Below are 26,842 nucleotides of genomic sequence, written 5' to 3'. Positions count from 1 at the left end.
CTTTATAATATTTTAACTAATTTTGTAGAGTAGTGTTGAACTTTTACCATGAAAGAGAGGTTTTCTTGGGGAACTCGAACCCGAAGTCATAACATAATTTGTGGGCGGCTACATATTGTACGAATGGACAGATTTTCATTGCATTTTGCCTGTTGCCACATATTTAGCAATTGGGATATTTTCATAGAACAAGAAAAATAGCTTTCATACATACAGATACAAGGCATGCATGCAACAGAACAAAAAGAAAAGGAAAGAAAGAAAGCAAACGATCGAATGGCCAAAGAAAGTGATAATCACCCTTCATGGCATCACATGGTTTGGGTCCCATTACAACTAATCTTGTGCAGAAATTGTGGTCTCCCAGTGCCGACACCAACAACAATTAAATATCTGAATGTTTCTTCCTGATTGATAGATGAGAGACACATCATAAACACCTCTGATTTTCATATTATCAATCCAACATCATGAAATGAAGGGAAGGTCCAGGTTTTTATGGTTATATGTATTTAGTGAAAGAAAAGGTAAAAGTAATGACAAGAAAAAGCAGAAAAAGTTTACTTTATCGTTGCTCTCCACCTTTTGGTATATTGACAGTTAGGGTTCCTTAGGTTTGAGAGAAAATGATGCTGGGCCTTTTTCTGAAATATATTGAAGTTATCAGCAAGAAAGTGGGGCCTACAAAACTTTCTATCTTTTGATTTTTCTCCATCTCCAAACATATAGTCATGGTGGCTTACATTGTGACATGCACCAACTATGAATAAAGATTTTAATACACCAGCAAGACAAGTTCCATAGTGCTGCAGCCTTGAACTTTCTGAAAAGAACATCTGCAAATGGGATGAGTGATCTATTATGATAATCAGGATTTCCATATTAAGTTGATGCAAGGCTGGGTTGTCATAGCAACAGAACCTATATTACTCAGAATTAGTGGCTCTGATATAGCTAAACATTATTTTAGTTGGAGCTTGATCTGGAAAAGCAATAATTGCTCAGGACTTGTCACAGAAAAAGAGAAAGCAATAAAATTTTCCAGATTACTTAAAACTTCTACCAAGTTTATTTTACATTACTGGATTTTGATCCATCCAATAATCTATACTTTTTTCCGGCTATATCTCTCACTCTTAGGTATAGTATGTACATGCATACTAACAAACCATCTATGGTGAAAGCAATCGTACAGTTACAGATGAGATAATAGAGCAGCTACATACTCTAACACAGAAAGAAAGGCAGCTATAAGAGCTTGTAAAAAACAAATATTCTATACTACAACGTATAAGTAGGTGGACATTTCCTTCATCTTCAGTTTGGACTGCTCGGCTAATTATGTCCGGCATTGAGACCGGTGTCTGGAAAAGAAGGATGAACAAATTTGTCAGCAAGGAGAGGTTGCAGAGAGGTAAACCCCAATTGTTGCGTTGGCACCTAAGGCAGAGTTCACCAATTCATATCTCTCTAATTATGCGATCTCATGGAAGTTTTGTGACCGGGAAAGGGCTGCAGGGTTGGCTTGCAGCACTCTAGATGTCTCGACGACATGACTTTTATCATGACCCTTCGATTGGAATGCCTTAAAAAGATCACCATTGACAGAATTAATCTTCTCATTCCCTTGTATTGTGCCTATAGAGTTCTCCGCAGCTTCATCAGAAACATCGATCCTCAAAGTTTTAGGAATCCAAACATATCTTTCTGAACTCTGCTCTTTAACTGTCTCTTCTTGCTGAGAGTTTTCTGGATTAAGGATTTTCCCATCCCTTGAATGTTTGCCTAAGATTGGGGAATTTGGGGCAGAGGTTTGGGCACAGTGGCTATGAAAAGAGGATGGTGGGGAAAGACATTGTACATTCCAAGTGCCTGGTACAGTACAACCCCAATTTGCAGGAGCAGCAGGGTAGAAAGATACAGGAAACCCTGATGGGCACAAAGGAGGTGGAGACATTACAGAGCCCCAATGAGATGAGTTCCATTGTAAAGGCCAGGGGGTTCCTGCAAAGCATGGCGGTTGGGGAGGAAACCCTGGATAATTCTTAACTGCCAACTCTTGCAAACCTGCACTGCCTTCCTTCTCAATTGAATTTGAAGCTGTAATAGAGGGTCCACTTGAGTGATCATCACCATGATCTCCTCCAGAAATAAGAGTTCTCTGCTCAGGTCTACGAAACCCATTTTGAACGGGGTTTTGTATTTTCTCTGCAAGGCTCAATACAGAAGCCATGGATTCACAAAGAGGAGAATTAGAGCCAAAGGTGAGGACAGCGCCATTTTTTCCCCAAGCAGAGTTATGGACTCCATTAACTCGAGCTGTTTGAAGAGCTTCTGAAACGATGAGGTGACGATAGTGTGAACTAGAAGAGTTCTTATTCTTGCGACGCCCGGCACCTACAGGCACATTCCTCATAGTGCCACCTGCAGTCCAGTATCTTTGACAGTTCTTACAGAAATGACGGGGCTGGCTGACGTTGTAATTGTTGTAGTAACAGAACTTGGTATCCATGCTGTTACAGCGGGGACATGGAAGTATTTTATCAGGCTTCTTCAGAGTCTTTTCTTGTGAGATACTCGCCTCACTCTGCTCTCCATTTTTGTAGGCTTTCAGCGACGAAGTTTCTCTATCAAATGAGGGAGTTTTAGGGTTCTCACTGATGCCTGATGATGTTGTAGGATCTTTCGAGTCCGCTTTGATCTCATGGGAGTTACAATCTTCCTGTTTATCTTCTGTGAGTTCTCTTCCCCAAGGTACCTAATATATCAAATAGAAGTTCCAATTAGGAGATCATAGCAACAAAGTTCAAGGAGTAAGCTAAAATACAAGAACAAAAATATCATTGAACCACTGGAGAATCAAATATTTGCTTTCAAGCATTACTTTCCATCATGTATCAGGGTTTTATTGATAAGGTTGCTATATTATTTATTTGGTTGAAAGTATTATGGGAAGATCGAAGCCTTCTGCTTGGCCAAGTTTCATTGGAATTGGCTCTGAAGAAACACATATGAGCATAAAACAAGAAGAAAAAGTAGTCACCAATCTTTGGCCACAAGGATATTTTGCTCTTGTCAGATTAGTTCAATCCTGTCTTGGTCGAGAGTATCAATCAATCAAACAAACAAGCAGGCAGAGTAACTAAAAATATTAATATACAGAAAGCCTAAAAGCCCATCTTGGAGTTTATCATAAAGCTGTTGAGTCTAAACAAAATTTTTCCAATCCTAGTGATCGTAAAGCATCAAATATCATATTTCTTTTGTTATGCCTTCTAGAGATTTCTTCTTCTCCGTTAGTCCACAGAACTGAGTGGATCAGCCCTGAGACAATAAGAAAAGATTCCATTGCAGAGCAGGAAAGAATCTGTCACGGATGGTGAAACATCAATACAAACTCACTGTTAAACAGTACAGATCAGGAATTCCATTCAAATAAAAATAAAACAAACTAAAAAAACCTCTGAAATATCAAAAAGGCTACAGAAACTTGAAGAGAAGGTTTTCTCTGAAACAGAGTGTATAAAACCAGCCAAACCCCACCTGAGCTAAACCAAACCAACCCAGAAAATGATTCTTTACTTCCACACAAAAAGACATTGAAGCTAAGATATCATAAAATTAAGCTAATCAATCAACCATTCAAAAGTCCTGGATTCTGAAAATGGGTATCTGAAAAATGGGTTGCTCTTAAAAGTTCATCCATATATTAAAATGAAAGTAATCGACACACAGGTCAAAGCACATGCATATATATACTGTATACATATATACCTTATCCCCTTTTGCACTTTCTCTGCCAGAGTTCTCTTCGCCTGAAGAAGTGGGGAAACAGCGAAGATTATGGTCAGAGAAATCTTCAGCTCCACAGAGCTTAGTAGCCCAAGTTTCATGCTCCAGCGGCAATGGAATCGTCATCGTCTTCCCGAAGAGTTTAATAACCGTCGGGTCTCTTAACTTCGACATTATCGTATTCTTAATATCGGAAAAGAAACTCTCTCTCTCTCTCTCTCTCTGCTCTAAAAGTCAGAGTCTTTCTCTCCAAAAAAAAAATTAGTAGCAGTGGTGTCTGTGACTCTGAGCAAGGATTTTGATGCAGGCGGAGTGTTGGTGAAATGGAAAGAATGGTGGGGAGGTTGGCCCAACAAGTCACCAAGGTGAGAATGAACATGCCACGTCACTAAAGGGAAAATTTTGTGAGCCACAAGTTTTTGGAGCCTCACAGATTTTTTCTGTGCTGTCGGTTCTCCTCCAAAACATAGTGCTCTGCTGTCTCGCCCTTTTCTTCCATGTCAGCGTCTCCACAGTCTACTCCCCCATCTTTCTTTTCTATTTTTAATCGGATAAAAGTACATAGAAATGATATCACAGGGAAAGGACACATTTGGATAATTGGATTTGGTTTTTAATTAAAATTAGATCGATTAAGAGGAGATATGCATGTTCTTGAGAAATGCCATATCTTTTATCCCATCAACATATTTAGATTGATTTTATGAAACATGTGAAACTTCCTTTGTTCTAAAAATTAAAGTTACTGAAAAAGATTTTATTATTTATATTATATAAAATATTTAATTAATAAGATGAAGCGTAGATTTTAGATTTTGTTTAGTTGTTGAACTAAATTTAGTTCATTTTAAATTAATTATTGATGAAACTTACTACTTTTTAAACTCATTATAAAAAAGTTAAACTCATCTCAACATAGTTCATACATTTCAACCTAAAAACTTAAACTCATCTCAATGAGACCTACAAAATATTACTATTCAGAACTCAACTCAACTCATCTCAACATCTAAATTTAGTCTGTTCGAATTTAGGACTTCTATTTTAATACTATGTGAAATCACCACTCATCCAAAAAGTTTAAATTAATAAAAAAGATAGATTTTATTATTTAAAATACATGCATATGATAAATAATTATTAAATAATTTTAGAGTATGGACACATAATGATATTTACAGTCATGGAATGCTCAAACACCACACAATCTTTTTGAAAAAAGTGAGATCTACAATTAAAAAATTAATTTTTTTACATGGATCTCATATTTACTCACTTTTTTCTAACAATATTTTATTCAACTCATTTAAAACTATTTCATTTAATCTCATCTTACTGTCCAAATCAATCCTAAAAGTTGAAAAAAATATTATTAGAATATTAGTTTTTAATATTATTATTATTTTAATATTTAAAAAAATTAAATTATTTATTATAATTTATATAAAAATTTAATAAAATTATAATGATGAAATAAGATAAAATATTTTTATTATTTGAATAAAAAAGTTATAAAAATATTATAAATATATTTATACAACTTATAATTGTAAATATCATTTCTGATTAGATATATAATAACTTTTTGTTCTCGTTAAGACCTGTATCTTTTATCCAATAGTCTGGACCCACAGGTTATGACCCATAATCTAAATAGTAAATATGATCTAAATTAGAGCTAAAAAGTGAATATGACGACATCAATCGTTGCCGTCGATGGTGAGATGATTAATGCAGTTATTCTCTCCTTTTCAAAAATTAAAGAATCTTCCTTTCTAGTGGCTGTCCTTTGCTTGATGAGGAGGATACGCTTCTCAGTGGCTGCCACGTGTCCACTCTTTGGAAAGTGATCAGACGTCGGGGACCATTTATCTTCCTTTTCCTCTGTTATCCATTAAGCCCTCCTCCTCCTCCTCCTCCATCTTCTCTAAAATGTTGGTGACTTCTTAGAACAGACCTCTTCCTTTTTAGACCACTCGTGATTAGACTCCATTTTCTTACTTTTCTTTTTGGTTGGAATTATTCAACACCACGTCTTATTTTTGTAGTTTTATATTAGGAAATAGTGATGTTAGGCTGCCGCCATCAGCAGTGACTCCTAGCATGCTGTATAGACAAAACTTTTTTTTTTTTAAATATTTAAAAAATATTAATATATTAATACATATAAATCTCACGTATTTTTCTTAAAAAATAAGGAGAAATTTGGCACCTATATATATATAAATAAAATAAAATAAAATATATAGTAAACCTTTATTTTTTTAAACTATACTTAACATTACTCTAAAATAAATAAAATAATCATTTGGATAAGAGTGAGGAAGATGAAAAAAGATCGTGGCCTGCTGGTGATGATAGCAAGCACAATTTATTTTCAATTTTTTAATATTCAGATTATAGAAAAGGAAGGAAGAGTTAAAATGACTTTGCTCATAAATTGATTTCAACAATGGCCAAAGTTAAGAGGGCCACAACTTTTTGTAGTTTTGGCCGACCAGAAAAAGATTACTTGCTGATCATAAAGTGCTTATATCTGAATGCTTTAGCCATTATGATAAGATATTAGTTGAAGATTTTATGACCAAGAATACTTGTCAACATTATCTATCTAATTGCTGAAAATCGGATGTTAAGGTGTCTTTCACACGTTTTTGGGTTAGGTTTTGGTAACTCAGATCTTCAAAATTTGGGTTTATAAAATTAGAGAATAAGGCAACTGAGAGAGGGTGGCCTTGGGGCCGGGAAGTTTCCGATGCCCAAGTCAGTAAATTTTCTTGAAAGTTTGTGCATAAGTGAGAGAATTTAAAAATCAAAGAGAGGTTTCTCGTACCAGAAGCTTGCTATTTATACTACGAGTCTGGGGGGATAGATCGTGTCTGCCTCTATAGAATCCTTATCTTTCTTACTGTTCCTTTTGTCAGAGTCATTTAATATGGCGTGACTCTGCAATGGCGTCATTAATGTGGTGTGTACCTCGGGTAGTGGTGCCATTAATGTGGCTTGGTTCTCCGATTTCCCCCACCCTACTAGCGTCATTGGTAGTCCATTGATGCCCCTACTATGAAAGGATTGAGGGTCTCCCGTGCTTTACGCCCACCACACGTACAAACATTCAAGAGCTGGACGATATTTGAGGGGTCTCCAAGTCAGCGAGTCTCATCCCCTGCAGCATGTTTTCTCATGCAAGTTGCATCCATAGGAGCCTACCCATGAGTCGGGTTGGAGATTATACTTGTTTTGGGCTGGGTCTTTGATTCTTGTTCTCGTAGTTGCCATTCTCAAATCCGCTGAGACAGAAGGGAGAAAAATCCCCTTACATCAGACATTATTATTAAAAGTAATATTAGATATAAGTTTTAAATAGACAAGTTCTATATAGACTTGTTGTAAATAAATAGATCTCACTAAAAAAAATAATTTTTTTAAATAATTTTTCAATATAAAGTCTATTTTTTTGTTAAAAAAAATTTGTGAGAAGCTTGCCGAGGGCGCTATAAGGGCATGCATTTTAGATGTGACAATTCATTAAACTCTAGTGTTTTTTTGAGCCACTTTTGTTGACAAGTATATCCACGCGCGTGACCCTATGATATATTGGTATTGGCATATTGCCATCACACACATTTGACGCAATGGATCAAAGGGATATGAGGTGCATACGTGAAGAAAAATGTGATTACATCATAGGTACAAAACTTTGTACTATCATTAGGAGTAATTAACATTTCGTTTTTAAATCATATTTTAATCACTCTAATTATTTGGATGCGGGAAACCAATATCAATGTTACATGGATATCATTTTTCTCTATACTAGGTTGGAGGAAAACTTTTCATTAAAAGTAAAGAGAAATACTCTAGCTGCAAAGTGATTATATAAAAGTAATTTCACAAACTGATGTGACTTGATGTTGTTTTTCATATTGTAAAGTTATTTTTATTATAAAATAGATTTAATGGATCACATGAATCTATAAAGTCACGTCAATTTGTGAAATTACTTTTATTTAATTTCTTTGTGATGTTGCTTGTTATTTTTATTGATGGGCTTGGAAGAATTTTCATCTAACCCAATTTTTAGGAAATAATTATCATTAAATCTTTCAAGTTTATTGAATTTTTCTTTGAAGTACTATTGGTTTAAATGAGAAAAATTTTATTTAAATCAAGAACCTTTCTAATATTGTGATCAAATTAAATGATCCAATTTAGAGAAATGTTCTAGTACAAAATCTCAAAAATATAAATACAAAACACTTGATATTTTCACTTTTAATTAACAAGTAATAAAAGCATGTTACAAAAAGTTCATATATCTTAATTCTAATAAGATCATGATCTCCATTCTTTTGGTTAACTTGTAGTTTGCTATTTCTTTGTAATAATAAAAATGACGACGATGACGTGGATTCGACTGATATGTCTTGTAGAGAAGTCAGTGATATAATCACCACGCGTGATGATCATTGCTTAATAGGGTGCTCAATGAAAATGAGTCTTTCCATCTTAAATCACATGAAATTATCGTCATTTGTTGGAAAAATATTTTATTAAAACAGATCAATCACTAGGACATGAACATAACATATTAATAAATGCTAAATAAAAATAATAACGAGACAATATATCTAGTTTCATAGAAAGTCATGCATTATTGGATCAATTTGGTCGACTAGTTTAAATATCAAAAATTTTATGTAAAATCACTTTTGTATACTCTTTTTACACTCCATTAATGTGATTGACTACATCATTTTTTTTAATATAAAATAACTATTTTGACTAATCACATAAGTGAAGTGCACAAAAAATACGTAGAAGTGACTATATGTAGCAGAACTCTTATATATATCATACAATTAAGAACTTGATCTAGTCTTTACTTACTTAGATTTTGTTGAAGAATATTTTTATCTGATTTTTTATTTGGTCGGTTCTTTTGCCTTTTAAAAAAAATTATAATTAATTATACTAAAATTTCTTCATTTTCATTAACTTTGATTAGAAAAATAATTGTACCCTTTTTTTTTTTTCCTTCAAACTCAAGTTTCATGAAATATGTTTACAGTTTAGGTAAGACTTTTAGGACATCTTCAAGAAAGACTTTTTGAACATCTTCAAGAAATCCTACTAAAATTTCTTGTTTTTAATATTTAAGTTACACTTCCGTGTAAGAAATTGCACAAATCTTTCTTAAATAACTTGGACCTCATAAAATGGATAACCTTTGTAAAAAAGAAAAAAAATGGATAACCACTTACGTGATTTATAACTTTTTAACATATTACCTTATATTATAATTTCTGTTTGGTATTTCTTATTTTTAATTATAAGTTGAATAATTTATATGGAAAATGAAGAAATTTAAGGTTCAATGGGTCAACCGTGTATAACGTCAAAGTCAAGAAGTTCATTTTGGCAGTAGAATTCATAAAGACACAAACATTATAGTCACTACAGCATTTGTGCACTCAACAACCCGAAACCTCGTTTCAGTACATAAGAATTCAGAAAACGATGTGTCAACACCTTGGGAGTCAGGACTTCTAAATCAGCCCCGTCTCTGCGTAGAGCGGGAAACGACGAGACAGCATCAGTGACCTGCAGCAAATGAAGAAATTTTCACAGGCATTTTGTGTGTTTACTTTTTACTTGTTTCTGTGATCTCTTGCGATTGAGTTTGCTGGGCCAACAACAACAATAATAATAAAAGAAACTCGAGCATTTAGATTGATACCAGCGCGACCAACCTGTAGTTGAAGCCTTTGTCTCTCACTCTTTCGTGTAAAGTCCATAATTCCCTTTGCTTCCACTTTCTTATTCATAAGGTTTTCAATCTGACTGTCTGTTCTCATGTTGTCAGCCATGATCTGTCATTGACTTACATTGTTGGGTTTCTGTCAGAATCCAATTTTTTCATCTGGGTGTCTGTTTATTTTCTCCAAAGATAGCGGGGTCTCCATTTCCAGATCTTAAACCAATCCTTTAACATGTGGAGACCTACCAATGAAATATAGCAACCCATTTACTCAGTTCTTAAAATTGTTTATGTGTTTGGATTTTTGCATTATATCATAAAACCTTAATTGTTTCTTCGGGTATTTTTTTTTTTTCGATTTTATTGGTGTTATTAGCAATTGAGAAGTCTCAAGGTATGCGGTAAATGCAATTGGCTTGGCTTTCATAATCATGGAGTATGCCATATCTAGCTAAAAGAAGGTGCGCAACGAATTGGTTTTGTATGTTTCAGTGAGTTGAGAACCTCCAATTTCTTTGGTTCTTGATGATAGTAATGGGCCAATGGCATTTTTTGAATAGGTTAATTCTGCAGAAGAAATTCGGAATTGAGAATTGGACGATCAGGCTTTGTATGGAAGAGCTCATCTTCTGTTTCTAGTGAAATGTGGGTGTTTTTCTGTTTCTGTTTCTGTTGGTTGGTAAATATTTTGGGGGGCTCAAGAAGCTTTAGAACCTCCAGTAGAAGAATTAACATAATTAGTACCTGGTATGGGAGAAATTCCTTGTAGCACCAAATTACCAATGCATTATGGCTCCCTTTTTCAATCTACGGCTAATATTTTTTCCTCCACGAACTACCACTCATTGTCACTTACCCTCTAAACTTTGACTCAAATACAACTTGACAAACTATTATCCCACTTGTCCCACTGGGATTTAACCTGCTAATGGGTTCTCCTTAATAGATACCATTTATGAGTGACAATGGAGCAGTAATTCATTGGACTGAGTTGTACCGAATCAAAGTTTTGGGAGTAAACGACAATGAGTGGTGGTTCCTGGGAAAGAATTGTATCTAGTCAAAATTTAGATTGAAAGTGGTATTGGGGTGGCAGGTAACTGGGGAAAGTGAAATTTACCCTTTAATCTATGTAAAAATATGAGCAATAATTAGCTTTTGAGAAAAGTTGATTTTGAATAGGGAGGTCCTCTGCTTCAGTGAAGTTGTCTTGATGTTTAGCTATATGATCCCTCTTTACATGTATAGAAGTAAGTTAGTTCTGGACATCACAGTTGTTCGTAATTCTGTTCTCAATGTTTGTATCATGGCATTTAAGTATGCATAAATATGCATTAAATATATCAGTTGATGAAAAGTTGAAGGGATAGTGCTTTATATTTTTGTAAATACCCAGAACTTGTTCATTTAGGGTGGCGGTTGCACTAAGTCACCAAAAAATGCGCTGAAAGGCTTCTGTTTCTGCATATGAAGCATGAATCTTGTCACAGATTCATGATATCCTTGTTTCCATTCCATATAAGCACTAGACATCCTTGGTGCTTTGATAACGAAAATGTAAGACTACGTTTGTTTTTGGAACTTGTTCAACTTTCCTAACCACCCCCACCAAAAAGAAAAAGAAAAGGAGAGAAAAACCAATAAACTCTCACTATGATATGTTATGAGATCTTCTATTGGATGGTGCAGCTTGAGTTCAAGATGAATCTTCCTTGTCAGTTTACTAACATAAATACTGCTTGCGCCCTCTGGGCTTTTGGTATAGCTTTGCATAAGATTCTATGACTCCCTCCAAGTGTGGGGTGAATCTATCCCAATTCATATAATTCTGCTAAAAAAACCTTGTATTTTTATTTCAATTGTCTAAGGTGCATTTAAGTCTAAAAGTTCATAATTCAGTTTAGGAAGGTAAAGCTAAATGCAATGAAAGTTTCACCAAGGTACAGAGGGGGTTATCCCATTGCCGAGCTGGACATCTGGGCTTGGCTTTAGGGTATAAGATGTTGAAATGTTGATGGTTGCTATTAAAGCTAAATTTGGCTGCATAAGTAAAACTGGTTCCTGTCAATGTTATTGTGAAGGAATGGTGAAAAGGGTCCAGCCTTATTTTGAGGAATATGAATAGCTTCAGTGGTGTGAGAATAGTTCAAAGAGCTTGCTCATTGATAAATTCCAAATCGGATGATTGACACAATCTCATTTTGCATATGATGTAGCATATATATAATCTTACAAATCATTTTGAGCTTAGGTAAATGTTATATCCAAATTAAACGTCTCTTATACTGTGGCTGAAACAATCTATTACATATACAATTTTCAAAGCCTTGATCTTTGTCCATGTGAAGCTACATAATCCTCTCCCTATTGATATATTTTGGAAGTTGAAGGTCAATCTTGAGCCTTAACTTAAATATTTGAAAGCATGAAGGTCTGATTCTGAGTTCTAGCTTATGAGTTTCTTTAGAATAAATGTAATTGGGTTTTCGGGAAGACTGAAGAGACCGAGTGCTTAAGGCTCCGACACCTTCTGCTTGTATTTACTGTTATCTTCTTCCAGTTACAACTCAACATGGTTGGCCACCACTTTCCTCATCAAGGCCATTGGTTTTCGACGATTGTAGGTTTTCATTGATCTCAATTGAGCCCATTGCTCTTATCTCATAGGTATGAATTTTATCTCTAACATTTGGGATGATTTCCAATTCACTGGAGCTACCATTCTAGTCTTAGGTGTGAATTTCTCTGGGTAGTATGACAGAAACCTGAGCATGTCTGGCATTTCTCCTGAACAGCATTCCTCCCGATCATCCCAATACCTGAGCTGGTCTTCCCGAGTTACCTAGTGGTCCTTTCAGCCGAGCATTTCTTGCTGGATGGCTCTCCTGGTGAAAATTACTTTGACTGGATTCACTTTCAGAGTGACTGAGTGTCTCCTCTGACCTAAATAATTGCGGTACTCTCCTCTAAACTGAAGTAGTCATTCCTACCAAGGTTCAAGATGGTTCTTCTGATTAGTGTTCCCAACCAAACCAAAGGCCTTCTTCCCAAGGAACTTTGATCATCAAACTACCTTGCTCAATCTTTACATGAAATATGAGCAACCCACCATATCCAATAGTCAACAAAGTGAAAATCTGTTCATTAGTCATAAATGAACAAAAACTTGATTCTTAGTGATAAAGTGTAACCTGCCGGCTTTCATTAGTACGATGGAAGCAGTCATGTCTTTCTAAAGGGAAAAAGAATCCTTGAATTTTTAACACAATTCATAATTACTTAATAATTTGGGGAAATATAACTCTTTATATATAAATAATAAAGGATTAAGATCGTTTAATATCTTTACTTATCTGGTAAAAAATATGAGAAAGAAAAGGGATCATTAACTATTTCTTTAGGCTTTTTTTTTTTTGGCAGAGTAATGATACAGTTTTAGGGTGTGCAAGTTGTGTGCACTCCCTTTGAAAAAAAGTGGGGTCTACCTTTAAAAAAATAATATTGTCATGTGGGTCCTAGATTTACCCGCTTTTTTCAAAGGGAGTGCGCAGGGCTTGCACACCCTAGGACTGTAAATATTATTTCTCTTTTTTGTAACTATCTCCTTTTTACTTCAAAGAAAGAAACCAAGTAGTGAGGATGAAATTGAAGGCAATCATTTATGGTAAGAAGGAGACAGCCAAATTAAGGAAAGCAAGAATTGGCCTACTATTAGAATGAGTTCATAGGGCATTCCAGAACTTTCATTCACCTGAACCAACTTTGGAAAGTAAAACCAACAATGACCACAGCTCTATTTTCATAATACCATTTGACAGCATTTGCCACATTCCAATTTGGATAAATACTGTGGTTAGAACTTGTAAGACAGACTTGTATGGGCAGTAAGTTTTTCATATTGACTTTGGGCCTCGCAATTTGCTGCTGCTCTACTAATGTATTATTCGGTACCTGTCCCTCTGAGCCATGCTTTTTTTTGGGTTGAGTCATGTCAAGTAAGAAGTAATCTGGGGAGTTGGAATTATCATTTTATCAGGAATGAGTTAGTATTGCCTAAATTATTCAAGGGAATTTTCTGCATGATTCAATTTTGTCTCCATCAGTCAAATTGGGAGGTCTTGGACAAAGACGTGTTTCATAAGATTCTAGAAATGGGACACCACTTAATGAGACAATTGAGATTTACTGTCATGGCGGAGTAATCAGTCATCTCTATCCCCATGTAAGCCATTTGTACCCTTAGATTCTTGGATCTAGCTTATATATAATACGGCATAGATGGATTTTAAACCTTGCATCAACAGTTTACCATTAGACACATGATCGGTACTTCTGAACACTGATTTCTTAAACTTCTGCAACCATTGAAGGTATTCTTTCATTTTTTGGTAAATAAATTTGGCTTGATCATTTAGAAAATTTATTCTGTTCTGTTCTGTTTTTGTTTTTGTTTTTGTTTTTTTTTTTATGCTAGCTAAATTGTATACCATTTATATATAGGATTTTGGTGATTAGTGGCCATTTCTGTTGAAGATAGATTATGATTTTATCTATGCTCCAAAAGGGGAGAGAATTCTCAGATTGTCCCCAAAGATGGAATAACCTTAATTTTTTTTAATATTCCATACTAAACTTCTTACATATAGGGAAATAAACTGATTGGTAACATGATGCTCACTTCATTTTCAGTGGCTGTGTTTGACATGAAATTTAGCAATTACTATTCCAGTTATTCTTTGGTGAGATGGTCACAAGTTCCTTTTATTTCTCTTTTCTGATTCCGGATGCCATATTCTTCTCATCTTCTTTCCATGCTTTTGGATTCGTGAGATCACATCTAATGGGTCCCCAAAAGAATAATAATTGATGAGGCAACTTTGTTTAAATGACTCTTGATTCACGGGACCTTCTCATACTGACCTAAAAAATACCAGCATCATTCCAGAATCTCCTTTTCCTGTTATGGAATATATTAAAGGGAGAAAGGAGCTTCAAGTACGGCAGCTGGTTAAAGGGAAAGGTACTTCAATAACTCTTCTTTCTTTTCTTGTTTTTCAAACATTTGGGCCAAATACCATTACATTTTTCCAATGATTATATTCCTTTCTTTGAATGTGAACTGAGCTTGCCACTGAGGAAAAATACTTCAGGCCAGAAGAAGCAGATGCTTGCTCCAGAAGAATCCCCTATAGCATAAAACTGGACCCACCACTTGACTCAAAGACATCACTTGTACTTATATCTTAATTTGTTCATAACAAAATAGCGTCTGTATCTTCTAATTGCCTGGTTAAAATTTACTTTGCTGCTTAAAATGGCTGACCTATCTATCCTCGGAAATTGTTTATCAATGCAGCAGACCAACTGAATGTTTGGCACTCAGATGGCAACACTTGAAGACCAATCATTGTGTTTTGATTCCACTGATCAAACTCTTGACCATAACCCAAGAAATCTGGAGATTGATCTGATACTCATACAATTAACTTTTACGATTTGTGGTTGGCCATTGCGGCCTCCCATTTCCTTTTCTTCTTTTCTTTCCTAGGTGAACATTTCTTTTTCTTTCAGTTTTGCTTGGATATGAATTACAGAATTAAAGCAGGGACACCCTTTGGAATATATTTCTTTATGGGTCTTTTATTCTGTGTGAATGCAGCCATAAATTCTTGACCTTTTTGTCTGTCATTTCGTTATGAGTTTGTGTTTATCCAAATTAGAGAAAGGGAGATTCAATGGGGATCGTGTTGTTTTATGTGGTTGTCACACAAAAGCCATGGGATGCTGGCTAGATTTTCTCTATATATTGCAACCACCAGGGGACGTTGGTCCATGTTAGGTTGTTAGTTACAATGCTAGAACTTATCTCAGCATGAGATGTATCTCCAACTTTCTTTATAATTAATTGAATCATGCAGTAGCTTTCACAGCCCCTTTGAAAGAATATAGAATTTGTTGTCTTTTTTATTATTAATTCTGTTATTATTATTATTGAATAATATCGAAGTTCAGATACTTTTAAGGCAGTGGCCATGGATTTATTGCACCTGTTGGGGTATTGGCAGCCTCTCTACATAAAACTGGAGTAATTCTACATACAACTATGAAGTGCGTAAATGTTGTGTAATCGCTTTGAAAAAGAGTGGGATCCACTATTAAAACATTAATTTTTTTCATGTCAGTCATGTTTTATTCATTTTTTTCAAAGCGATTAGGCGACGGTTACATAATTTAGTGTTGCAAATATCTTTTCTCATAAAATTGAGAGCGCCAAAGACTCCCGTATTTGGATGATCTTACAAAGGCATAACTCCTTTGTTCAATTTTCAGAAAAAAGAAAGAAAGAAAGAAAGAAAGAAACAATTGCGGGTGTTATTACGTAGGAATATCACATTCTACTTCAATTAAATAGCTGATTTGGTTCTTAGCTCATGTTTTGAAGAAATAGTGCAGGTATGGGTCCTGAAACCTAAGGTGAGATTCCCTGATTTCTCTTTTTCTTTCTACTAAGAACCAAAAGAATCTGCCTGCCACACCACAATTGGTTTTGGATTACAGTCAGTACAAAGAAATATCCATTACAGTATCCATATCAATTTAGTTCTTTTCCTTCCTTCAAAGCGTCTCACTGTGCGGAAAGTTGCACCCATTATTCATCATGGTGGGACTATCTAATACAGTAGGGAATCGGGAGAGAAGAAAACAGCAAGATAAAAACAAACAATACACTTTCCATCGTCTCTCCTTTTAAGACTCGAATTATACTGTGTTAGCTTTCTCTGTTTTTGCCGCACCAGAGATTCTCTCCACCTCTTCCAAGTCGAAGAAAAAAGAAAAAAAAAAAAAGAAAAAGAAAGAAAAGTTGATATGAAATGGACAATGGAAGAGAGGATGAGCCACAACCTATGGCATATATTCCCCCCCAACATGGCCCCACTAATGTTTCTAGATATGGAGTGAGAACATAGTACAGTCTAACAACTCCAAATTATAAAGAGAACTATAGCTGCCAGATATCGACGAGGAGCTAATCAAAACCCATTTTAATGTTTCAGTCTTCTACTCATATCTCATCCGCGGAATAGAAACGGGACTGCAGATTATGCAAAATCAGAAAATGAATTTGGTTCTGTCAACAGATGCAAAGCCCAGATTAAAATGGACTGCAGAACTTCATCAGAGATTTGTTGAAGCAGTGGAACAACTTGGAGGGGCAGAAAGTGAGTCTAGAAGCTTGCTGATCCGTTATAATTTGTTGACCATACTGTTAGTCTCTAACATCTTTTATGAATGGCCAGAGGCAACACCGAAGAGCCTGATGAGAGTGATGGGAATTCCAGGATTGACGTTGTACCACCTGAAGAGTCATTTACAGGTACTTTCCCTTCGCAATAATTATATCAATCTTTGTTGCTCATGTAGCCAAACAGAAAACTGTATGTTTGTGTTCTTATTTGCAGAAATATAGGCTGGGGAAAAGCCAACAGCCAGAATCCTGCAGTGACAATAAGGAAAAGGGTAAATTTAATGCAGCGAATGAAGCAATCATTGCCCTTTATATGTTTCCCACTTTGGTTCTGATCTGTCATGTTATTGGTGCAGATTACGGAGAGATTCGGATCGCCACAGATGGGCATTTCAGTCGGGAAGTCAGTGATGCAGCCCACAATCAGATTAATGAGTAATAGTTAGAGTTAGATCACATCCGTTTGATAATTTGGATGGAAAATTATAAGCCAAAGAGCTCCTACTGATTTGGTGTTGTGTTTATCAGCAGCTCGCAGATTGCTCAAGCTCTCCAATTGCAAATGGAAGTCCATAGGAAACTGCATGACCAGATTGAGGTAGGACCAATAAATAGATCCATTACCTATATGCTAATTTCGTGTTTGTATGCCGAAACATGCCAATCATGTTAGAATTCTGTCTTCAGGTACAGAGACATTTGCAGCTGAGAATTGAAGCCCAAGGGAAGTACTTACAATCAGTTCTCAAGAAAGCCCAGGAAACACTTACTGGGTATAATTCTTCTCCTCAGGGGTTAGAACTAGCAAAAGCTGAACTGTCTCACTTAGTCTCAATTGTTAACACTGGTTGCCCGAGCTCTTCAATCTCAGAATTGACAGAAACAGGAGATTTTAGTGTTAAAGATATCGAGAGAAAACAAATTAGAGGCACAATATGTTCAATGGAAAGCTCCTTGACATCGTCCGAAAGCTCTGGGAGAAAGGAAGAGAAGCGATCAATGAAAGAGAGTGGTGACCCACAGAAGTCTAATGCAACTACTCTTGAACTATCGTTAATGGACATTCACCCAGGGAGAACTGATACAAGCAATCAAGCAAGTGAGAGGAAGAGAAGTAGAGGTTTCATTTCTGATGGTATTTGTGTAGAACAACCCGTTGCTAAAAGATCACCAACCCACAGAGACAAAAGTGGAAATCCTCTGAGAAAATCTGGATTATTGGAGAAACTAGATCTCAATAGCAAATATCAGCATGACATTGATTCAGGTCCAAAAACAATAGACTTGAACTGCAAGGGCCTAGAACGATGCAACGGCTTGGAATCTTGATAATACAGACGGTCCAGGTCATAAAGTCTACCCAGTAAACCTAGTTCTTAATCTTTTGTTTATAAAATGTATATGGGTGCATGCATGGGCCCCCAAGAACGTTGGAAAGCATGTTCATATAAAAAGAACCTATTACAATATATAGTTTGTTGATAGATCTCTCTCTCTCTCTCTCTCTCTCTCTCTCTCTCTCTCTCTCTCTCAATTTTAGCATACTCTGCCAGAAAAAGTGATGCTTGTGAGAAATTACTTGTGAAACTTAACCTATAACAATTATACTTTGTATGAATTACTTTTTTTTAAAGCAAAATTACATCAATAAAATGATTCATACAAAAGGAGGGGGCGGGAAACCCAACAAACAAACACATCATAGATTCTCTTCCTCCACTTTTTCTTCTTGGGTGGCATAAAGCTTCATCTTCAAGGATGGGGGGTTACGAATCACAGAGGAAAGAAGAGTTCTTGGAGTTGGAGTATCATCGGCTAAATCTTGGACTTTATGGCAAGGCAAGTGAGAATTTGTATTTAAACCCAAGTCGACCATATGTCAGACTGTATCTGAATTTGGCCCTTTCGAAGCATGAATTCTACCTGACAATGTGGTTGCAGGCGTAAAAGATGACTTCAAAATCATAGTTGAAACAGAAATCTTTCCTGTAAGATTGAATGCAACAAGAATGGTAGTTATTGCCAAAGTTGCATTCCCATTTCCCAACATCTAATGTCATGAACCGGCGGCTGGCAGTGGGACGAGAAGCGAAGAACCCTAGAGTAGAGAAACTGATGGGCATCGAATTGGAAGTGAGAAGTGGAAGTTGAAGTGTTAAGTGTTAAGTGCATAACTCGGAACGACGACGTAAGAAGGAAAGGGAAACGGTGCGTAGCGAGGTCTTGAAGGCAGAGTCGGTGTGCATGCGTTTCGGGTGGAATTTGAGCAGTGTGCGTGCGTTTTGAGTTAAGCATGGGTGCGTGCGTTTTGGATGGAATCTGAGTAGTGTGCGTGCGTTTTATGTTATATTGGCAGCGTTAATAACTGTTAAACGCACCGTTTGAGTTGGAAGACTTCAAACGGTGCGTTGGGGTCAATCACAGAGTAAATGGATATTGAGTCTGTCATTTTGAATATCATAGTCAGTAAGGTTAGTTTATCATTCTGAGAGTTAGTTACAAGTGAGAGAAAATGCAAGCATAAAGGGAAATGTGAGTGGAGAGGAACGGCATTGAAGAATCTTATTGTAAGAAATTTTATTGTAAGGAGGTTGGGAGCCCTCGAAGCACTCCCGTAGCAATACAAGCTCTCATAGTTTCTTTATCAAACATCTTTTGTGCATTCTGCTCTTCCTTTTGCAGCAACCATCTTCAGCATAGTCATATTCCTCCATTACATACACCCATCTTCCAGGTTCTTAACAAGTGGTACAGCAGCCAACCGATCCTACCAAGCTTCATACAAACAGCCCCAACAGCAAACCCAAACACCAAGAAAATTCATCCAAACAAACCACAGATCCAAGCCTTCTACTCAGACCATACCGTAGACTAACATGGCAGAAAACACTCGGTCAAAACAACAACAGCAGCAACAGCTTGATGCCCTACAAGTTCAGATGGACCAAACTAAACAGGAGCTCCATGACGTGAAGACAGATGTTCAAGAGATTAAAGACATGCTAAGAGCACATTTCGCCCAACAAAACAACCCCCCACCGCCCCCACACAATCCATTACATCTGGAATTGGACAACACAGACCCAAGAAGATTTAACCCCAGGGGTGTCAAGTTGGAATTTCCTCATTTTCAAGGAGCTAATCCAGCAGCTTGGCTCTTTAAAGCCAACCACTACTTTGATTTCCACCAAACTCCACTACCTCACCGTTTGTTGATGGCCTCTTACCACATGGAAGACGAGGCTCTTGTTTGGTTCCAAGAAGCTGAAAATGGTGGATTATTCCGGGATTGGGAGATGTTTTCCAGGGCTTTACTCCTTCGCTTTGGTCCCACGGCGTATGACGATCCAATGGAGGCTCTGACGAGGTTGAAACAGTCTGGAACTGTAGCTGCTTACATGAGCCAGTTTGAGGCTTTGGCAAATCGTGTGAGAGGTCTTTCCGACTCTCACAAGCTGAGTTGTTTCCTCAGCGGCTTGAAAGACGAGGTTCGCATTCCAACCCGTATTTTAAACCCTGTACATTTACATGCAGCATATGGGTTAGCAAAAATGCATGAGGAGTATTATTGCAGCACAAAAAAATTTACTAAATCTATGGGGGACAAACCAAATACTATGGGGGCTAGTAACTCCTTCCAAAGCTCTTACTCGGGTGAGGCGTATCACAAATGGAAAGATCCGACGAGGGGTACTAAACCGGTTTATTCAACTCAAATGGATGAAAAACGTCGCAAAGGCTTGTGCTACCATTGCGATGAGAAGTGGAACCCGTTGCGTAAATGTAAGAGTCCAAAAATCTATTTGTTACAAGGTAGTGAGAATGAGGGTGATGAGCAGGAGGAGCTGCAGGGTGATAAAAATGTGGAACAAATTCAACCCGAAACACTGTCCGGCAGCAACGAACAACCCAAAATTTCCTTGGCAGCCATTGCTGGAACCCCCACATCAAAAACCATGCGTGTAGTTGGAAGTATTTTCGGCGAACAAGTGATTATATTGTTGGACTCAGGCAGTTCACACAATTTTATTGACACGGCTGTGGCGTCGCGATTAAAATTACCAGTGGATTACTCAGTTAATTTGAGGGTGCGAGTAGCCAATGGGCAAGGACTGAGCAGTGAAGGAATCTGCCGATCCGCCCCTTTAAAGGTCCAAGGTAACTTGCTAAACCCACCTCTTCATTTATTGGACCTTGCGGGTTGTGACATTGTGTTGGGTATCCAATGGTTGGAAACATTGGGCACTATCTCTTGGAATTTTTCGAAATCTCTTATGACTTTTGTTTTGGATGGAAAACCTATAGAATTCAAGGGATTAAAGTTGAATTCATCGGTAGTGGAGGATGGGGATAAGTTGCTTAAGGCGACTATGACTACCGGAAAGGGGATTTTATTGCAAATCATGTGTGAGGAGATAACAAATGAAAAATGTGAAGATGTGAACGGGCAAATTTTTGATCTGTTGGAGGAGTTTGAAGGGGTATTTAATGAACCCCAAGGGCTGCCACCACCCCGTAGCCATGACCACCATATAGTCCTCAAAGAAGGCACTCAACCAATTGCCAATAGACCCTACCGGTATCCATATTACCAGAAAACTGAGATTGAGAAGATTGTAACTGAATTGTTGGTGTCGGGGGTGGTTAGGCCTAGTTCTAGTCCATTTTCCTCCCCTGTTTTGCTGGTTCGTAAGGCCGATGGTAGTTGGCGGCTTTGCGTGGACTATAGGGCACTCAATAAGGAAACAATAAAAGCCAAGTTTCCAATTCCAGTTATAGACGAGCTACTGGATGAACTCTTTGGGTCAGCGATCTTTTCTAAACTCGATTTAAGATCGGGATATCATCAAGTGAGAGTCGTGCCTAGTGACATTCCCAAAACAGCATTCCGTACTCATGAGGGCCATTATGAATTTTTGGTAATGCCATTTGGTCTTACTAACGCACCGGCCACATTCCAAGGGCTCATGAATGATGTTTTTAAACCTTTTTTGAGAAAATTTGTGCTTGTATTCTTTGATGACATTCTAGTATATAGCAAATCTATGGGGGAACATGTGGATCACCTAAGAGAGGTTTTAAACACATTGAAACAGCACTGCCTGTTTGCAAAAAAATCTAAGTGTCAGTTTGCGGTTAATGAAGTTGACTATTTGGGACACATTATTAATGATAAGGGAGTGATGGCTGATCCTTCTAAGATTGTTTCAATGATAGAGTGGCCCGAGCCTAAGAATGTGAATGCCTTACGAGGATTCCTTGGACTCACCGGTTATTACCGGAAATTTATTCGGAATTATGGTCTCATCGTTGCACCGCTTACTTCCTTACTCAAAAAAAACAGTTTCTCTTGGAACCCGGAAGCCTGCGAGGCTTTTACAGCCTTAAAACAGGCCATGTCTCAACCACCGGTCCTTAAACTTCCTGATTTCAGCAAACCATTTGTAATTGAGTGTGATGCAAGTGGAAAAGGGATAGGGGCAGTGTTAATGCAGCTAGGGCAGCCCATTTATTTCTTAAGTCAGGCCCTTAAGGGCAAGGCCTTGCTACTTTCGACATACGAGAAGGAATTATTGGCTCTTGTGACAGCAGTACAAAAGTGGAGACCCTACCTCCTTGGGCAGCCTTTTATCATAAAAACTGACCAACAAGCCCTTAAGTTTTTGCTAGAACAACGCGTGGGGACTGAGAAGCAACAGAAATGGATTACAAAGCTAATGGGTTATGATTTTTCCATTGAATACAAAAAGGGTAAGGAAAACAAGGTGGCGGATGCCCTTTCAAGAAGAGAGGGGGGAGATCAAGAAGCGGTTTGCTCAGCTATGATTTCGTTTCCTACGCCTCTTTGGATTGAGGAGTTGAAGAAAAGCTACCTAGATTCTACGGAGTTAATGGAGTTACTTAAAAATCTGCATCAAAATCAGAACATTCCTCAAGGGTTTTCCGTGCAACAAGGGCTAATTATTAGGAAAGGAAGGGTGGTTTTGAACCCAGATTCTGATTTTAAGTTAAAAGTTCTGCAGTACATTCATAATAACCCCCAAGCAGGTCACTCCGGATATTTAAAAACATATCACAGAGCCAAACGAGATTTTTATTGGAAGGGAATGAAGAGTGACATCAAACAGTTGGTGAGAGAATGTGAAACCTGTCAAGCTGTTAAATATGAAACAACTTATCCAGCAGGGTTGTTACAACCCTTACCTATTCCGGATCAGCCTTGGACCGATATATCGCTGGATTTTATTGATGGATTACCGAATTCTAAGGGATTCAGTGTTATTTTTGTGGTGGTGGACCGTTTTTCGAAGTATGGCCACTTTATAGCCTTGTCCCACCCCTACACAGCTCAAGTAGTCGCCGATGTGTTTATGAAAAATATCTTTAAGCTGCATGGGTTTCCTAGGTCCGTGGTGTCGGATAGGGATCCTATTTTCTTGAGTTCTTTTTGGCAGGCTCTATTTCACTCCCAGGGTTCCTCTCTTGACTATAGCTCGGCCTACCATCCTCAAACCGATGGCCAGACCGAGGCACTTAACAAGGGTTTGGAATGCTACCTAAGATGCTATGCAGGGGTAAAACCCAAGTCCTGGTCAGTCTGGTTACCTATGGCAGAGTGGTGGTACAACACCACTTATCACACATCAACAAAAATGACCCCTTTTGAAGCTGTGTACGGACACCCTCCTCCCACCTTACTATCTTATGTTCCGGGAACAAGCATGAATAACATGGCAGACCGAGTTTTAAGGGATAGGGATCAGGTGATACAGTTGCTTAAGAACAATTTGAGTGAAGCCAGTAATCGAATGAAACACTTTGCTGATAAAAAAAGGACTGAGAGACAGTTTGAGGTAGGAGATTGGGTCTATTTGAAGTTACAACCATACAGACAGAAAACCCTAGCAATTCGACACAACATGAAATTAGCCCCCAGATTCTATGGGCCTTTTCAAATTGAAGCTAAAATAGGTGCAGTGGCTTACAGATTAAAGCTTCCAGAATCTTCCAAGATTCACCCGACCTTTCATGTGTCTTGCTTAAAAAGAAAAATCGGCTGCCAAGTTCCAATTTTTCCTTCACTACCACCTACAGATCACACAGGGGAATTAAGACCAGAACCAGAAAGAATCATTGAAAGACGCATGAAGAAACAAGGTGCAAGAGCAGTTACCGAGGTCCTCGTGAAGTGGTTGGGGTTGCCGACTGAAGAAAATACTTGGGAACTATTATGGCGTCTGCAAGGCCTTTACCCTCACCTTGTGGGCAAGGTGCTGTGATGGGGAAGAGTTGTCATGAACCGGCGGCTGGCAGTGGGACGAGAAGCGAAGAACCCTAGAGTAGAGAAACTGATGGGCGTCGAACTGGAAGTGAGAAGTGGAAGTTGAAGTGTTAAGTGTTAAGTGCATAACTCGGAACGACGACGTAAGAAGGAAAGGGAAACGGTGCGTAGCGAGGTCTTGAAGGCAGAGTCGGTGTGCATGCGTTTCGGGTGGAATTTGAGCAGTGTGCGTGCGTTTTGAGTTAAGCATGGGTGCGTGCGTTTTGGGTGGAATCTGAGTAGTGTGCGTGCGTTTTATATTATATTGTCAGCTTTAATAACTGTTAAACGCACCGTTTGAGTTGGAAGACTTCAAACGGTGCGTTGGGGTCAATCACAGAGTAAATGGATATTGAGTCTGTCATTTTGAATATCATAGTCAGTAAGGTTAGTTTATCATTCTGAGAGTTAGTTACAAGTGAGAGAAAATGCAAGCATAAAGGGAAATGTGAGTGGAGAGGAACGGCATTGAAGAATCTTATTGTAAGGAATTTTATTGTAAGGAGGTTGGGAGCCCTCGAAGCACTCCCGTAGCAATACAAGCTCTCATAGTTTCTTTATCAAACATTTTCTGTGCATTCTGCTCTTCCTTTTACAGCAACCATCTTCAGCATAGTCATATTCCTCCATTACATACACCCATCTTCCAGGTTCTTAACATCTAAAGGTAAGCTTGAATTATAGCTGAGAAAATCAAGCTAGAAAAAAGCGAGGACATTTTATCGCTATCAGATTGGTTCTGGACGAGGACTACAAGATGTATGCCTATGGGGTCTAGGGATGGCTCATATACATGGAACAACAACAAATCCTAGGTCTTACTGATGTCAAAAGCACACGCGGATGTGCCTCTTTTTTAATTTTTCACCCCAAATCTTAGATCAAGGTGCTTCCTGTTTGTTCTTGCTATTCCAATTTCCAACAACGTTTTATTTACAAAAGCAGTAAAAGAAGAAACTTTACAAAAGATATTTATTACAAATTTTGACCAAGACTTATTTGGCAGTACAAACTTTCTCATCTCATTTAATAATTATATCTTTTTCAAAATTTCACACAAAATATAATAAACAATTTAATTTTTTAAATTTTAAAACAAAAATAATATTAAAAAAATTATATTCTAACAATATTTTATTTAGTTTTCAACTTTCATCTCATCTCATCTGTGTAACTAAACGAGACCTAAAGCTCTGCTTCATCATGTCTAGGGGTCGAGGAAGAATCAGTAAAATCAGTGGCAAGAGTTTGAGTTCCACTTCTCCTCCTACTATTATAAGAAGAGAAATGATAGAGCCACTGAAAAAGTGTATACCTATTTTGTACCTATTTGTTTTTTAACTTAATGATTAATAAAATATTTTTTTATTATTTTGTGATTTTTTAAAAAAAATGTTTAAATGGGTTTAAAAAATGTTTGAAAAAAATAGAAACAAAAAAAGAATTTACAATATTCGGTAGAAAAAATGTGTAAAAATTTGTAGCCCTATAGCACCACTCTTATAAGAAAAACTGACCCAATCCCAATCTGAACCCTCCTCTTGCTTTCTCTCCCTTCCTCATCCCTCTTCTTGCCCACCTCCTCCTCGTCAACACATCTTGTACTTGCAAACGGACAAGACCCGTAAGTCAGCCATCTCTCTAGGCTCGGTTTGAATACAAGAAGTGTTTCATCTCAATCCAGTTTGAATACAAGAAGTATTTTATTTTATCTCATTATTACAATTTTTTCAAATTTTCATACAAAATATAATAAACAATTCAACTTTTTCAAATTCTATAAGAATAATAATATTAAAAAATAATATTCTAACAATATTTTATTTACTTTTAACTTTCATCTCAACTTATCTCATCTCAAATCACTATTCAAATCTATGCTTACAGAGCATCTCTTTGGCCACCCCCACTAACCTCCCACTCGTTCAAGCAATTCATACATTCTCCACCGTCTTTGCCCACCTTCACATTCCGTAGGGCCTCTTGGATGCAGGTGGCTGCCCAACCTTGACACATGTTAGATTTTATTAAAATGATAAAATTATTTTTGAATATTTTAAATAATAATGTAATATTTCCTTATATGTTTAAATAAAATTTTGTACATTGATGGATAATGTCAGTTTATTGAAATATATGAACAAGAAAATATTAAACGGCATTTGTCACGTAAAAGAAAACTAGTAATTTTCTAGTCGTTATATGACATTTGTAACGTAAAATAAAACTAGCCGTTATGCTGCATCTGTTGTAATAAGAAAACTAACCGTTTTCTAGCCATTGGAATGCATCATAAGTGGTTATAAAATAATTAATATGTTTAGATTTTAGAATATATAAAAAAAAACTAGAGTTTTCATTCTAAAAGATATCTCTCCACCTTGTAATTATCAAAAAATGATATTTTTTAATTGTTCTATAAAAGTGCTATTGTAGAACAACGAGAAGAGAGAGGACTTCATTGTATCCTAGAAAAAATTTTGTCAATACTCTATAGCACGTTGAAATGGGACAAAATATGTTCTAAACAAATTGTCGTTAAGATCAAGCCTTGGAGTCTAGATCTTTATTTTTTGCCTTTGTGACTCAATTATTTTCATTATAATTTTTTAACAGTTTTAGAACATATTTTGTATCATGGAGGCGATGTAATCAATATTAATAGGAACTTGCCACAAACAAAACAATGATTTTTTTTTATTGTTTTGATATTAGGGGTTAG

General features: G+C 36.9%; 2 protein-coding genes across 7 annotated transcripts; one reads left to right on the top strand and one right to left on the bottom strand.

Annotated features, from left to right (window-relative positions):
• Positions 1–1,024: 1,024 nt before the first annotated feature.
• On the bottom strand, positions 1,025–4,149 carry LOC121258171 (cyclic dof factor 1-like). The gene is made up of 2 exons (XM_041159558.1): positions 3,775–4,149; positions 1,025–2,758 (listed from the first exon to the last, which is right to left on the bottom strand). The coding sequence occupies exons 1-2, from the start codon at positions 3,964–3,966 to the stop codon at positions 1,475–1,477; spliced, it is 1,476 nt and encodes a 491-aa protein (XP_041015492.1). The 5' UTR covers positions 3,967–4,149; the 3' UTR covers positions 1,025–1,474.
• Positions 4,150–13,587: 9,438 nt separating this feature from the next.
• LOC121257951 (myb family transcription factor PHL8-like) lies at positions 13,588–18,268 on the top strand. 6 transcript variants are annotated; one of them, XM_041159242.1, is made up of 8 exons: positions 13,588–13,923; positions 14,499–14,573; positions 16,609–16,773; positions 16,852–16,928; positions 17,014–17,071; positions 17,156–17,234; positions 17,328–17,397; positions 17,487–18,268. In XM_041159242.1, exons 2-8 carry the CDS (start codon positions 14,516–14,518, stop codon positions 18,126–18,128), a joined length of 1,149 nt encoding a protein of 382 aa, XP_041015176.1. In that variant the 5' UTR covers positions 13,588–13,923; positions 14,499–14,515; the 3' UTR covers positions 18,129–18,268. The 6 variants fall into 6 exon arrangements, with proteins under 6 accessions (XP_041015176.1, XP_041015175.1, XP_041015172.1 ...); XM_041159241.1 differs by having other exon boundaries at positions 14,488–14,573; XM_041159238.1 differs by having other exon boundaries at positions 13,604–13,923; positions 14,243–14,573.
• The last annotated feature ends 8,574 nt before the right edge of the window (positions 18,269–26,842 follow it).

The sequence above is a fragment of the Juglans microcarpa x Juglans regia genome, chromosome 3S (genome assembly GCF_004785595.1).
Source record: "Juglans microcarpa x Juglans regia isolate MS1-56 chromosome 3S, Jm3101_v1.0, whole genome shotgun sequence".
Classification (NCBI taxonomy): Eukaryota; Viridiplantae; Streptophyta; class Magnoliopsida; order Fagales; family Juglandaceae; genus Juglans; species Juglans microcarpa x Juglans regia.
This window is presented reverse-complemented; position numbering and strand designations above follow the sequence as displayed.

Excerpts from the sequence above, each read along its gene's own strand:
- LOC121258171 (XM_041159558.1), bottom strand. The coding sequence starts at position 3,966 with ATGTCGAAGTTAAGAGACCCGACGGTTATTAAACTCTTCGGGAAGACG. Across the intron at positions 2,759-3,774 it reads AAAGTGCAAAAGGGGATAAG|GTACCTTGGGGAAGAGAACT; the intron begins GTATATATGTAT and ends TTGATATATTAG.
- LOC121257951 (XM_041159242.1), top strand. The coding sequence starts at position 14,516 with ATGGAATATATTAAAGGGAGAAAGGAGCTTCAAGTACGGCAGCTGGTT. Across the intron at positions 16,929-17,013 it reads ACCTGAAGAGTCATTTACAG|AAATATAGGCTGGGGAAAAG; the intron begins GTACTTTCCCTT and ends TCTTATTTGCAG. Across the intron at positions 17,235-17,327 it reads GCCCACAATCAGATTAATGA|CAGCTCGCAGATTGCTCAAG; the intron begins GTAATAGTTAGA and ends TGTGTTTATCAG.